At 41.2% G+C, this 16,050-nt stretch overlaps 2 protein-coding genes across 2 annotated transcripts; both read left to right on the top strand.

Moving 5' to 3' along the window:
• Window positions 1-492: 492 nt before the first annotated feature.
• LOC306820552 (uncharacterized protein) lies at window positions 493-3,493 on the top strand. Its single transcript, XM_079338433.1, has 2 exons — window positions 493-596; window positions 1,321-3,493. The coding sequence occupies exon 2, from the start codon at window positions 1,410-1,412 to the stop codon at window positions 2,637-2,639; it is 1,230 nt and encodes a 409-aa protein (XP_079194559.1). The 5' UTR covers window positions 493-596; window positions 1,321-1,409; the 3' UTR covers window positions 2,640-3,493.
• A 2,059-nt stretch (window positions 3,494-5,552) lies between these two features.
• On the top strand, window positions 5,553-14,275 carry nfil3-5 (nuclear factor, interleukin 3 regulated, member 5). The gene is made up of 2 exons (XM_079338647.1): window positions 5,553-5,902; window positions 10,429-14,275. Exon 2 carries the CDS (start codon window positions 10,962-10,964, stop codon window positions 12,750-12,752), a length of 1,791 nt encoding a protein of 596 aa, XP_079194773.1. The 5' UTR covers window positions 5,553-5,902; window positions 10,429-10,961; the 3' UTR covers window positions 12,753-14,275.
• The last annotated feature ends 1,775 nt before the right edge of the window (window positions 14,276-16,050 follow it).

Here is a 16,050-nt window from a genome sequence, read left to right as displayed (position 1 = left end):
AATGATAAAAGAACACTGTTATAGAGGTATTTAACCTTTGCAGTTTGAAGTACTGCCTGGTTATTAGAACATAATATGTTTGAGAACTTAAGAATTGAAATAGTTCACCCAAGCTTCAGACTTTAAGGATTTCCTCTTAAGCTTTAATGTAATACATTACATTATAGTTGGTACCATTATATAGTTGCCTTGCAAGGAAATCATTTTTCTACCCAACCCGTGAGTTCTAGTTGAAGGGGCCACACATTTTCCGCCCCCAGGAAGGCTGAGAGAGAGAGAGAGAGAGAGAGAGAGAGAGAGAGAGAGTGTGTGTGTGTGTGTGTGTGTGTGTGTGAGAGAGAGAGAGAGAGAGAGGAAGAGAGTGTGAGGAGGAGAGAGAGAGAGAGAGAGAGAGAGAGAGGGAGTGAGGGGAGAGAGAGACAGACAGACAGAGAGAGAGTGTGTGTATGAGTGTGTGTTTGAGAGAGAGAGAGGTAGAGAGAGGGAGGGAGAGAGAGAGAGATGCGGAGCTTTTTAGTAGCAGACACATCCAGGCGCCCTGTGGAGTAGCACGTGCTCCTCTCTGTCTCAGAAGATTTTGATCTAAGTTTTACTTCGTAAGTAAGATGTACTTTATGTTTTGTGAGACTAATCGCTGATTTTATTGTCGCTTTATCTTTCAAGGGGACATGTTAGGCTAAGTTAAGTTAAATAGGCTACTTCTAAAGAAAGTTGGCTTAGCTAGGCTATTATGTAAAACTTATGTTGCATAAAACATAAATAAACTTATGAACTATTTGTGTCTATCTTGTAAGGTTTAATAAACGTATTCCGGTATTGATAAATATTAAAATGCCTATCTACCAAGACTTAGCGGTAAATGATTCATAATCACAACTGATAGCCTAATTCGTCTAAATCAAGCTAAAATAAGATTTAAATACACAGTCTAAGTGCTTGGATCTATTTATTAAATTAAATGTCCATCTTACTGTTGTGTGATCATTTGGTTCCTCTAAACGTGATTCCGTAAGCTGTGACAGCTGAGTTAAATAAATTCCCGTAGCCTAATTGTAGGCAATCAAAGATAACATAATGTTAGACTATTAGTCTGTAGCGACAGTATATGTTATTTTTAGACTATCCTTTTTTTAGAGTTTCTTTTTTAATGTGCTGTGTGTTTTTTCATGTATCCTACTGAGGATACAGACACGGTATTGCTGTAAATTACTTAAGACCCTCCTCCGATAAACAATATGTCGATGTAATGTTTATGGAGGTTCTACACTATGAACACACCGTGCCCATAATTATACTGTACTTCTCCCTTTTTGCCACTAGGTGGTGCCATAACCACACGCCTCACACCAATCAGCGAACCTTTTGTTGGGCCTTAAGAAGCTCACTGAACTGTCAAATCTGAGTGAAACATGACAGCTCAGAATGCAGGGTCCATGAACCAGGACCTGGCTTTTCCCTCTCTGCTTGTTATGGAAGGGCATGAGTCTGGGCCTTTGGGAGAGGCCAGGTCCTTCACTGATGAGGCTGTTTCCATCCTGACCTCTACAAGCCAGCTGGCCCAGACCCTCCTGGGTCACAACTTTGCCCTTAAACACAAAGACAGCCTTGCCAACACTGAAGCTAAGTCTGGTAGCAGCTGCGATGAAGAAAATGGCAACAGTGCTCGTCGCAAACGAGAGTTTATCTCTGAGGAGAAGAAAGATGAGGGTTACTGGGAAAAGAGGCAAAAAAACAATGAAGCCGCAAAGAGATCCAGGGAGAAGCGAAGAGCTAATGACATGGTGCTGGAGAATCGAGTGCTGGGACTGCTGGAGGACAATGCCCGCCTAAGGGCTGAGCTCTTGGCCCTTAAGTTTCGCTTCGGCCTGGTAAAAGACTCATCTGATGTGTCCGTCCTACAACTGTCTACTCCGCTTCATGCAAACCTGAGTTCAACCCATGTCTACCAACCTCACACTGATGGCTCACGCCTTAACACACAACCCATAGGCAACACAAGCAGCATCCGCCCTCATCCACAACAGCAGCAATCAATTAATGGCCCCTGGAAAGCCAGGCGTCTTACAGTTCATAGTGTATCAGAGTTGGGTGTCTCAACCTCATGTTCCTCAAATGTTAATGCTCACTCTGTGTTTCTGGATGACACACTGAATGAGCAAGGTGGACCTTCCCCAATGGAGCTGGTAGGGGAGCAACATGGCTACAGCTCCCACATATGTTCCCCTGAAATCAAAGAAAGCCAGTATGTAAACAGACAAGATGCACCTGAGGGTTTGAGAAGCCTCCCGCATAAGCTCCGCTTTAAGGGCCCTGGAGGGGAGCTGTCTCCATCCTCTGATAGCAGACAAAGTGGGCCACCGATAGCCACTGTGGGACCAAACATCCAGGAAAGGAACCAACAGCGTTTGGGTTGGGTTAGTCAGACGCAGAATCTGGATCAGTGGTCCAGGGAGGAGGTATGTGGTGGACCTGGGCTGCAGTATCAAAGTCTGTCCTCTGGATTATATAACTCTTTGCAGAACTCAAAGGACACCAATCTTTCAACAGAGGACAATCTTAGATCTCAGATCAGCTGTCTGTCTCAAGAAGTGGCTCAACTCAAGAAGCTCTTCTCTCAGCAGCTGCCCAATAGGATCTGAGATCCTGAGCATAAGAGGTTCATATGAGTTACATTAAGAGACAGATTTCACACTCATAGGCGCTACTGGTCAACAGGCAAGACAGGCAACTGCTTTGGGGCCCCAGGCAAGTAAGGCCCCCCCCAATGGATGACAAATTTTAAACCATAGCATTGCCTCAAAATGTGCAAAATTTGCATTGACAGTATGAAACCTCCCTAATGGGTTCCTGTCTGACAGCACTGACTCTCAATGCCCTGTTAAGTGTCATATATGCATTATTTCTATGAAAATAATAATGGATGTGGGTTGGAGGGGACCCAATGAATGTTTGCCTAGGGCCCCAACAGACCTCAGAAATGACCCTGTTCACACTACATCTTTCCCAGCTAATGGTCTTACAGAGTGCAGTGCTTAATGCCCCAGATAGGTCTGGCCCCAGCATTACCACAAACCTGTTTCACTCAGTCTGAATGTGCTGTGATGATCAGCACATTACTACAATAACACCAATTCATGATAAACTCAGGGGGAGTTATGTATGTTGATATGTCTGACATGAAAGAGGGCTCTGTACACTTTTTAGTAGACTGTCATACAATTAAAACAACATGTTAAAGAGACAACTCAGAGCACATTTTAAAAAGTGTATGTAACACCTCAATCTTTCAACATTCACTGATATGGGAAAGGGTCATTTTTTCTTCTTTTGGACAAAACACATTCTCAAGGCTTCTTGACACAAAACTGTAGATATACAATGATGTCAAAACGAATAAATAAATGTCCCCAAAAAAAGTAAAGTTGAAAAAAAGAAATTTTCTGGAATAATCTATACGTTTTGTTCGTTATTTCTGTGATCTGAATTTGTTTCTAAGCCATCTAATTAAGCTACCTATGTCTGTGTTTAGAATGATAGTTGAGGTGTACTGAATTTTAAATAAAAATATATTTTATATAATGACTGATGAACATTTATAACAAATGGCATATTTTAAATACAAACCAATACTAATTTTAACTCTACTGGTGGAGCATACATTATATTTGAAGGAGTGGCGTATAGTGCACACCAGGAAAAATAGCTGAACTGAACTCTTGAGTGTAGTTAATGGGTATAATAAAAAATAAACAAATGTGACTTAATATGGCTGATACCAACACAAAAAATAGATAAAATAGTTTCAGGACTTACTTATACTGTTTAATATGTATTTACGAAACAGCTTTTCAACAGATAGGCAGCAGAGGTTGCGTGCGGTTTAGTAAAGGTAAAACTAACAGATGTGTGCTGTGAGGTGATGCACTGCAGACAAACAGTCTCATTGTCTGCTAAACGTATAACATTTTAATTCAAAAGTCTATCTTCCCTTTTGAAGTTTAAATACCATCCCGATGAAAATATACTACAAACCTTTGTTCCAAGAACTAAGGTCACTTAAATAAGCTGGGACAGTGAGATGTAGGACAATACCGGGGAGAAAGGGGTGGTGTATGGATGCAGGGAGAGAGACTCTGCATGAGTCATCTATCACGTCAGCAGTACGAGAACTATTTTTAGCACAGAAGCAGCTGCAGTGGAGACTGATTGGTCCATATGGAAGTGAAGGATAAATTCAGAATAGGCCTATGCCTACATTATAGAACCTGGAAAGTCTCCAGTCAGAAGAAGTTTCCGGAAGAAAAAAGAAAGTCTGAACACAGTGGGGAGTTGCTCCCCTATACCCTCACCGCAGTGAATGCACTGTGTTAAAATCCATCAAGGATTATATTGCATTCAGCTGAATGTTTTGGTTATGACCACATTAACGAGTATTCCAAATTTCAGCAGCCTATTTATTTAATTAACACCAGATGGCGCTAAATTTCCCCGGCAGCATTGGTCACGAGCCTCATTCATTCATTCATTCTTCGTTGGGAGTGTTATTAGAGAGGTCCTCTTTTCTCTGTTGTGCGCACACTAGAACCACATGGTGCGCAATGTGGGATAAGGATGTGTCTCCAGTTGGAGGAATAGCATTCCCACTTTAAAATTATACGCCTTTATTTTTAAAAGAACAATGCAAAAATGATCATTTAGCTTTATAGCCATAGCAAAACTCAATGTTAAGTTGTGTAGCTAAAAATACACATTCTTTAGGTGACATCAAGACCTAAAAATGCAGAGAATGTATTTCCAGCAATCAGTGTACAAACCTCGGAAAAACGGGATGGCCTTCTGGTTGCTAGGCAGGCACCACTACACCACTGTTGCCAAGGGATTGCCTGCATGCAGAGATGGAGGAGCATGTTGGGGGTTGGTGGAAATAACACTGAAGACTGGTGGTGGTTGGGCTAGACAAGTTCAAGGCCACCGTTCATGGAGCGTGTGTGTGTCTATGTGTAGTGAAAGAAAAGCAGGGGGAGGGGATTTAAGTGAGACTATGGGTTGTTGGAAAACGGGGATGATGTAAGCTAAACAGTTGATGGAATATGTTGATGAAGAAAACCAGTGTTGAGGGACAATAGAAAAACTGAAAAGGGTGGATAGTACATCTAATTTTGAAAAAAAAGCATGCAAAAAATGCTATCTATCTATCTATCTATCTATCTATCTATCTATCTATCTATCTATCTATCTATCTATCTATCTATCTATCTATCTATCTTATCTTATTACAAATAGCCTATCTGCATGTATGTTATCTGTTACAACATAAACTGTGCTTGCATAAACCAGACTATACAGTATGGCATAAACACATCTGTGCCCTCGTTATACACTTAACCAATCCCCTGAACGATATGGCATTACACTTGCAGGGAGAGAAGGACGTATCTGTACACGAAGGGGTGAAAAAAAACAGAGAAAGTCATATAACACACGAATTGAGAGAGCGAGAGAGAGAGAGAGAGAGAGAGAGAGAGAGAGAGAGAGAGAGAGAGAGAGAGAGAGAGAGAGTCTAGCGCGGAGGGATAGAGGACAAAAACGTGACTAGGCAGCCTAAGAGCTGTTATGCAACCACTGACCTACTAACACATATTTCTAGAAAGGGAGCCGAGAAACTAGAGCAAAGTGTCCAGCATCGTACCACACACAACCAGCCCGAGCCAAGAGACGGAAACAGCAATCCACCCGACTCACTGACTCAACCACAACTGAACGAGCAACGACAGGAACAGGAGACGAAACTTTGTCGTTTTTTGGGAAGCTTTCTTTACGCGGAATTAAAGGAAGAAACGAGGAGCCAGACGGCTTTTGTGTCCGGAACGCCTGCATTTTTCCTACTCCAGGAAATAACAAGGTAATGTTTTGCTGAAGGTTATACCGGCATTTGTAAATAAACATGTTTATAATTCTATAGGTGATTTATGTGATGAGTGTTTTTTTTGTGGTTGGACAGTGTGTACTAAAAGGGACCGCAATATCTATGGCTGGTTATTGTTCACATGGCGACTCTCAGCTCTGCCGACAGATCTGCGAGTCCGTGACTTTGAGATGGTTGCGGCTGTTTTGGTCACATTTAACAGAGAGACATTTCTACTGGTTTCTTTGCATTTTCGCCTTTATTCTGGCGTGAAACGCTTAGTTTGATTGGAAAACAGGGTTTAACAAATTTACACAATAAGTGCTCAATGTCAAGGCGAGGTTGTTTCCCTCATGGTATTTTCAAGGGACCGGGGGCAGCTGCTGCTTTGGTCTGTGTTGTCTGGTTAATGCAGACACATAGCCTACTACATTAGCTCCTGCACGTGGCATGCTGCGGTCTCTGTGTGTAGACTATGCTGTTTTATAGGTCACTAGTTCACTCTTCTTACTTGGATAGTGATTCATAATTTTGGCTATTCGTGATTTATATTTTAACAAATAGGACGGAAAACTGTAATGAAGTAAAAGGAGATTGAATTAAAAAAAAACATTTTGAAATGGACATAAAACCAAGGTTAATTGTTTTGTAAAAAATCATTTGAGTATGGAAGTGGGCCCATGACAGGAAATGTTACAATTACCAACAGAATAAAAATAAGGTTCATTCTAAAAAATAAAACATTTTGTCCACATGTGTAAAATTCAGTAACATACCACATATTTTTAGATGTCCATATTTAATGAGCAAAACAGAATAAATGCATGATTTCCATTTCCGCGAGGTTTTTTGTTTAAATGGAGAGCTTTGCTGTGAGCCGGTTGGGGAGTATGACATAACCAACACGCAGCAGGGAAAGGCAATAAACAGCAGCTCTCTCCTGGGACAGAGACACCTGTAATTGATTCCTTTTCACACTGTGCTCTATACCCGTTATTTAAAACTTAATTTTAGATAAACTGTCATACTTTTAAAAAAATATCTTAGTTTATGCAGGTAAACTTAATGAGTGTGTTCACTTTGAATCATGTGAGACAGCTGCTCACTGTCTATGAGCTATATTTAACTTATTTAGAAATGTTCCTCAACCACACACACGGGACAGAAAAAAAACAGAATTAAGTTTGACCCAGATTAAATTAGCTTTTATGTCTGATACGCAATTTGCCTCGAGGTCTTGTTGGGACAAAATTAGAATAACAAATGATCATTCAGGATGTGATGCAATGCATGGAAAATCCTGTCTGGCAAAGCGAGGCAGAGTTCTGGTGAGCTCTTAGTCTGCCTGCTGCCAGCTGGTCTGCTCTCAGAGTCATCTGCATTGCTCTGTCCCAGCCAAATCTTTAAATATAGGTCAGACCTGAATCTGGGCTACGAGACACTAGAGGTATACAGGGCAAGCAGTGGATTACTTTAGTCACCCGATCCTTTGCTCTGAGGAATTCAGACACTCAAGCAGAGTTCAGCAACTATAGCTTATTGTGTCCATTTATATTCCTTAAATATATCTTTGTCATGTGTAAGCAGCTGATCAAGTAGTACTGTGAAACCATGTCAAGACTTATAATAACTTCACTTAATGGATTAGCTTTTAAAAACATGTGTAACCCTGTCTCCAAATGTGCATTTATCTGTAAAATGAAGTGATATATCACTTAGCCTACAGGGAATGCAGGAGTGTTTATCACTAGTCTATGGAAGTGTTGGCACTCAGACAGGAGTATCAATAACTGACCTGGAATGTCTGAATTCCTGTCTCGTAGTTTTCTTTCCTGAAACAAAGCCGTGGGGCAAAATGGAGGCTTCTTGCTGGGCCCCTTCACGTGTGTGGTGTTGGATCACTTAAAAGATGGAGGAGGGGGAGAGGACGCCATGCGTTCCTCACACTTGCCTCAGTAGAGGTCAAAAGTGAAGCATTCCTCCAGAACAAGCAAGTGCTTGGGAAAGACGTCAGAATTGTTCAAACATACTGAGAGCAACAGCTTACAACGATTCCCCCAATGTTTTATACTAATTGTACATTTTTAGGTTTACAAAGCGCCACTTGCATAATTTTTTTTTTCTCATAGTGCCAAGCAGCACAGTAAAACAGGGGAGTGTCTGCCATTAACGGCCAATAACCTGTAGCGAGTGCTGCTATGTTATATGCATACATCACACAAGCCTTGCCCTGCAACAAGAGAAATTCAGAGCACGTACGTTACGAGCAACAACAGCAGCCCCTCCCCCTGCAGTCCTCAGAGAGAGCCTGTTATGCGTGAATTTGGCTGCAGCTATGGGTGTGTGCTCTGACGTCAATGCCATCTCCCTATTTCTCACTATTGGTTTTTTTTATCTGCAACTAATGCACATTATGACAGGGGTGTCGGACGGTTTTTTAGAGCGAACCAGATTTAATGTTGCTCGAAAATCACCGGGGCTTTTGTAAAAAGATTTTGAGGCAGATGACGTGTTTCGTTCCTCTGCTGTTTTATTCCTCCCGCCGTAGACTCTGTAAAATTCCTCTTGTTCGAAACAACTGAATTCATCATGACAACCCAACCCCTTTCTGGTTCCTCCCTCCCTCACCTCTTTCTATCGCTCTATTTTTAGAGTGCACTCTAATACTCTCTTTCCCTCTCTTGCCCTCCCTCCCTTGCAGTCCTACTGACCTATTTTATGGCGCAACGTCAAAGACAGGAGGAGTGTTTACTGCTTAGCGTCGTTTCTAGGTCAGTGGGACAGCGCAGACGTATGCATGCTTCCTCCCTATCCGCCTTTGTTTCACGCGCACAGGGTTTGGGGGGGGGGGGGGGATTTTTTTTCCCGAAAGAGAGAGGGGAGGGAAGACTGTTGGCTCTACTTTTTTTCCACATCTGTTGGTGGTTGTGTCCAAATTCCACCCTGTTCAACGAAGCTTTACTCCAGTTCTTAAACAAGAGACGACCAAGAAGTAGTAAAACTCTTTGTGTGGCAACATAGGGGCGGGATTGTGAGGAATAGGCTGCAAAGCATATAACATTTTACAGCAGACTTTGACCTTGAGTTACAACTCCACAGAGGAGGATTAATTAATGAGTAATTATCCAGAGCAGAAGTCAGGCTGTTACAAGGTCACAATGGTGGTCTTGTGGATGTTAGATAATGTAACAGAGTCACTGAGAAAGGAGGATTGAAGTTACCTTGGGTGGGGGTGCCACACCTTAAAGTAAATAGTTATAATAGTTTCTCAAAGGGACAATCAAAACTTTTCCATGGGTCTTCAGTTGTGTACTTCCAGTTTTTACAGTTTCTGAAGTACAGACATGTAATGTACATAGTTGTGCTTCTTGCTTAGGGTAAATGTATTCAAGATTGAAAGTTTACCATATATAAAGTTTATTAAAAAGGCAGGTTAATGACGATAACGTTAGCAATCATTTCAGAGTTTGCTGTGAAACCAACACAAGAGGAGTCATTTTTACCCACAGGCACACTGACCTAGATTCTCACATTCCCACTATGTGTGTCATCAAGAGGTTTTCATGTTTGTTGACTCAAGGGGTTTGTGTAATGCTGACTTTATTTCAGCTGTGTGATGTGGTGCAATGAAAGAACCAGAATGATCCAGACCTGAAACAAAAGCAGCAGCGTCTAGTTATTACATAACACTAAACTCATGATCTGTCTGCGCTGCATTCAGCATTGTTGTTGTTTTATGGTGTAGTTAAGTGGCCAAGGCTTACGTTTGAGCGTTGATGTTGACACTGAATAGGGAAGTTCAGCAGCTTGTGCTGTTGTGTAATCTCAGACAGTTTGACGGCTACCAGAAAACTGCGACATTGTTGCTGTGATGTCGCCCCTCCCCCACGGAAACAGACAAAACAACAGAGAAGCGCTTTGACTCCCATGAGCTCACTCCAGCCCATCCTCAATGAGTTTCTTTCTTTTGATTCAATCCAGCATTTATAAGTCATTCTTGGTGTAGTCTGAAAATAAAAAAAACACTTTTTATGGCACATCTATATTTTTTGCCCTTCATCTGTCAGTCTATGAAGGGCTGGCACTAGGTCAGCTTGCCTCAGACCTCGCTATGCGACTATGACAGATCCCTGTCTTACATAAGAGCTCTGCAGAAGCAGCAAATACCGCATTTTTGGTCACAGCCACAGCTGTACTCTTTCATGTGCTGCGTCTCAGACTTTGCGTCTGACCTTCCTTTTTCGTCTTAATTCAAGGAAACAAAGTCCAGGAAGGAAGTGCTTTGTATACATTTTGGGGTTATGTCATATATTTTATGCACAGGATGCACTGCGCTATAAAGAGGATACATTGATCTAAAGCCATAGATATTACAGTAACAATTTTTGCTTTGTATCTCAGTCCATGAATCTGATCAAAATTGACTGAAAAGTATTGTGTGCCACAATGAACTGCAGTGGTTTGACACATCATCTAACTCTCTCTTCCCTCTCCCTCCTTTTGTCTTTGTCTCTTCAACATAGTGGTCAACAAAGAGCAGCACTGACTCTGGATCCTCAGGGATCAGCAAAGTAGTCCTCCTGACATACTTCCTCTGAAGACGCTTTCGGAGAAGGAGGGCAGCCTCCCGACAGACATCACAGCTCGACGAAAGATTGCAGAAAAATTCTAAATCCCCTCCAGCAAGACAACAGAGACCGCTTTGAACCAAAGGCAAAAAAAAAGAGAAGCAAAGACTTTTGGTATAAAAACAATCTTGTATTTTTGTTTCTTGTTCAATACACTAGTTCAATGTCTGAGGTTTTTGTAGAGTTCCACCTCTTTTTAATCTTCTTGGCTAGTTTGGACACTTGAGCATTTTCCATTTGAAAATAATAAACGGAAATCAATGAGGCCATCCCTTCAAGGAGCACAAATACCTCATCAACAAGTTTTTGCTGACCCTGCGACATAAGTCAAGCTCCTAAGAACAAAGAAAAAGGCTGTTATACTTACAATTTTTCCCTTTACCCCCTTGCCCTTTGCTAGAGTTACACTCTGGCCCCCAGCTAAGAAGATGGAAAGTCTGAGTTTACACCTACCATCCACCAACAACAAAAATGCCATGGAGATAGACAATTTATCCTCCTACAGCGGAAGCCTCCCATCACCTAATCCTGATGGTGGAGCACGGATCAGCCGTCAGTCGAAAGGATCAAAGAATAATTTGAGCTGTCGTCGCAAGAGAGAGTTTATATCCGATGAGAAGAAAGATGCTTCCTATTGGGAAAAACGGAGAAAGAACAATGAAGCCGCTAAACGCTCAAGAGAAAAACGTCGCCTGAATGACATGGTGCTAGAGAACCGTGTCATGGCACTGAACGAGGAGAACGTCCGACTCAAAACTGAACTCTTGCAGCTGAAGTTGCGCTTTGGCCTCATCAGTACAGCTTCCTACATGGAGAAAAGTCAGCAGATTGCCAACAGTGCTGCTAATGCCAACAGCAGTAGCAATGGGAGCAGCACCAATGGCACCCCGAATAGTCATGCGTACCACTCTAGCAGCGGCTACTCCAGTGCATCCCAGGTCATGCTGAATTCTGACTCTTCTGAAACAGAGCAGTCGAGCCATGGAGAGCGCCACAACACGCTCCACAGCTACTCTCCTCGGGGCTCTGTTTCTGACATGTCTGACGCCTCCTCCAGGGACAGCCCAGAACCTATGGGCTACAGCATAAAGACGGAGCCCTCAGGTTTGGAGATGGCCAGACTGGAAAGAAATGGGATGCCTAATGATATGCCTAGTGAGACTTACCATGGCAACCACGCTGATCCCCAGCAGAACACGCAATTGGCTGAAAGTGCCATGGACTACCAGCAACATTGCCACATGGAGGCCTCCAGCCCAGCCCCTCAGGCCCCCTCTGCACAGAGGAGTGTCATCCTGTATCGCTCCAGCAGCGGCTGTTACCCAATGGAGAGCCAGAGGCTAGAGGACCAGCAAACCCAGCAGAGCAGAACTGTACAGCACACCTCCAACACAAAGTTCTCCGACTGCTCAGTGACCATCACAGAGGTGGCTGAGAAGTTGGAGAGGACAAAGACCATGGACTCGCCTCAGTATGAATACACAGATGATCATGTAGAGTCTGCAGAGGAGCTTCAGCAAAGGTACAATGCCAATGCTCAACAACAGTGTGAATACAGCTACCAGGCTCATGAAAGTAGTCTTCAGCGTGCAGGAAACCCCCAGAACCCCTTTGCCCCCGATCTGATCCACAACACTGAAGAGGGCAAGTCTTCCTTCCCACAGCACAATGGCTACCTCAACACACTGGATGAAGAGCCCCCAGTTCTTACCTATGAAGGAGGCTCCAGAACTGACGTTTTTTACCAGGAGAACTCCTCTGCAAAAGACACCTCTTCCAGTGACGTAGACCCTCGTAGCTCTGACAAGGAAGGCTCCACTGATGATGAGTCACCCTCCTCATCCTCCTCAGACATTGGCAGCTATAACCAGAAGGCAGCAGAAGCTATCAGTGAGTGCCAAGCAGAGGTCAAAGCCACTGCCCTGCCTCACAAGCTCCGCCTCAAGTACAGAGCCCTTAATAATGGAACAATGAGAGCGCTGTTTGAGGGACAGGTGAACACCTCCATGTCCCCTTCTCCCAATCTGCCTCAGCATCCTTACTTGGCTCTCCCCAGCAACCCTCACAGCACCCAGGCCAACGGGGAGAGCAAAGAGGTGGACAATGACACTGAGTATGCAGAACAACTCCAGCAACAGATGAATGAGAGGATGGAGGCCAAAACGGAGTTGGGGAAGAAGGGATCCAGCAGTAGCAGGCGCAATAAGAGGCGCGATTAAGAACAAATAGGAGCAGTTTTATGCCACCTTGTTGTTGTGTACAGTTTATAGAAAATTACAACTACGATTCGCATTCTCTACCTTTCAAAGACTAGAATACCTGTGTGAGGTGTAGTTTGGATCACATTTCACTGTGTCATCTTTTCCCTTTTCCTACCTTCCACCTATCCCTTCAATCAAAAATAATGCATCAATAAACCACAGAGGGGACAGAATGAAACTCTGCAGAGCTGGAGTCTGGGGTATTTCCCTTGAAGAAATTTCAACATTATTCAATTTCATTATTGTGATAAGCCTCAGTGGCTGGCCAGCACTTATTGTGGCATTATGCGAACGTTCCTTTAACCAAAGAATTCGCATCCTTCCTTTAGCATCTCCTTTTTTTGTGTTGAGTCACATTCTTCCTCTCAGTAACTTTCATCTTACACCTTCTGAAACATCTGCACACAAGTTCCCTTCACTTCTGAAGCACTTAGATTGTATATTACTGTGACATATAAATTTGCATATATGGAATATATATTTTAAGAAAAAAATGTGGCAAAAAACAACAAAAAATCAAACGGTTGGATTTGGAAGCGGTAGACTTAAAAGACGAGTTTGTTCCTGTTAAGATACATTGTACAGTCCTTATTTGTTTAAAAGTTACTCCATTTTTTTTTCCAACTAAAACCGAGAGCCAGAACTTTTAAGAAAAAAGAAAAAAGAAAAAAATAAAGCCTTCAGATTTATGAATCTGATCAAGATCTCATTAAAGTGATCTGAGCTATTTGACACTCAAAGCTGTCAAACAGTCAAGGCCAGTTAAATGCATATCAGTCCAGGCTTTAAAGTCACATATTGCTGTTGGCAAAACCTGACAAGCACAAGGCAAGCCTAGTTTGCCCATATAATCGAAACCTCTCCATTTCCAGACAAAAAAAAATTCTGTCTAATAAATGAAATGGTCCTCTAGATGCATACCGGCAAAGCTGCTCTCTACATAAGGTGCCTCTTTTGTTGTGTTGTTCCTCGTCCCAACTTTGGCCAACGTCTTAACAATTCCACTCATGTCTGCACTGAGTTGTTTTAGCTACAGTAGATCATACAGTCATTAAAGCTGAACTGTTTCACTTCCTGGTGCCTGCTTCTGGCCACTTTGTATAAATGTAAAATTGTCTCTATCTCTTGTATACTGCTGTCATTATTTTATCATAATTTTATTAATATTATTTTCTATTATATTTGGTTATTATTTTGTTTATTTTTGTTATCATGTTGTCATTTTGTGCTTTGCTCTTCCTGGTTGTGCTGTGTATTTTCCCATTGTCCCCTGACCCCACCATTTGTACTCTGTGTTGCCGTATAACCTCTGTTGTTTGTCGAAAGGCTTTTTGAAAATGGAAAAAATCATGAATAAGGCTTGTCAAGAAGTGATAATGTTTTTCTATTCTTCATGTGGATATGCAAATGGTTACAAAAAACCTCATCTTTGATTGTTTGAGAATCAAAATGGGGGGAAAAATAAAAGATTGTTGAATTCATATATGTCTCGTGAACTTTTTGAGTTGTATTTTTTTAAATGACAAGTACACAAACATCCAGACCAGAAGACTAAACAGGTGATTCACAGCTCCCATACAGCAGCACAATGTAGACCATCACAGCCAGAAAATCTTCAGCGTCTCATGACATCATTACAGAATGCAGCCTACCGGCACAGATCACTGACGGGAACAACAAATCAGCACGGACTGTTCTGTACAGCAGTTCCGGAGGGAATCCATCAGCTTAACTTAATATGAATACTGATAAAATATATATTTATATTAATATTAACAACTTTTATTTTTAGAGCTCTTTCTAAAATTAAGTTCAAAGAACAGTGATAATAAAACAAATGTAAAACAGACAAGTGATACAATCAAGCACAGGAAATAATTTAGAAATAAAAAGTAAAATTTTTAATTTAAAGTTTTATTTAAATAGGGACAGATGCGAAAACATAGACGAGCTTGAGCAGTCATCTCATGTATGCATCAGTGTTTTTAGCCTAAGGTAATTCACTGCACTTTAAAATTAGGAAATAACAATACAGATTAACATAGTAAAATTGGATAATGAAAAATGGAAGTAAGAAAATGACACAAAATGATATCCTCATAATAAAGACGACTGTAATGCAAATTAAAATGCTACCCTTACAAAGTCAATGAATTAAATTTACAGTATGTTATCTACATGACACTGACTGACTGATGAGATATGACAGTTAGTACTCAGTCATTTTATTAATTATGATAAATAGCCAATTATTTCTCTATCTGCTTGTTGCTTGCAAAGACAGTCACAATTGTAAATGAATAGAGTTTAGAATAATATAGCAACTTAAAGGATAAGAAGAACGTTGTGTAACATCAAGTCTAATTTAACAGATTGTTTGGAGTAGTCCTAAAAAGTAAGCTGCTGTAGTTAAACTCTTATTCATACCAATGGATGACTTTTATTTGTACTGTAAAAAGGAGCTGTTGTAGCGATAACAGCGTTATGAAAATGGATTATCCATAACAATGGATGAATATAATGTGTTAGGAGGAGTAGTAGTAGTGATAACAGTGGTATTGCTGAGTTTGCTTTTCTCCTCTGCTCTGAGCTGCTGAATTTTCGAGCAGTGATAACTGATTAACCGACTCTATCTGACTATCACCAAACAGCTCACAAGTATATTGAACTATTGAATGTTTATGTGCATCATATCTCTTCAGAAGAATTAGGTTAGACTTAAAGAGAGGTTAAACAACATACTTGATGACTTAAATTTGACAAGTTGGCAGAACAAATACAAACTTAATACTCTACATATCTGCTGATGATGTAAATATATAGCACCTGTTTATAGCACCTTTGTAATAACTTGAGTTGTACTTTGTCATATAAAAAAAAAAAAAACAATAATGTTTTTAAAGGCAGCATAAAATAGAGCACTTTATTAGATATAAAGTATCTAATTATTTTATTTTATAGATATTAAAGTCTGGTTCCAGGTTGTATTTAGGATCATCATAAGATAAGTTTTTTTTTAATTCTCAGATGAAGAAAGAAGAAGACTCTATTGACAGTAGTTACATCAAAAAGCTGTTCAAACATAAGCAACGTAACATACTTTGCTTTCTGCTTCTGATTTCATTTGGGATTGAGCAACACTATGAACCTTAGAAGATGTGCTGAACTCGGAGAAAAGAAGGGGGAAATAATCACACAATGTAACAGAGGGCAACAAGCTGAAAACAAAGTTACGCAACTGCAGTGGAGAGAGAAC

Source organism: Symphodus melops, assembly GCF_947650265.1.
Source record: "Symphodus melops genome assembly, chromosome: 2".
NCBI classification, from domain to species: domain Eukaryota; kingdom Metazoa; phylum Chordata; class Actinopteri; order Labriformes; family Labridae; genus Symphodus; species Symphodus melops.
The sequence above is the reverse complement of the archived record's forward strand: the minus strand, read 5'-3'. Positions and strand labels throughout refer to the sequence as shown.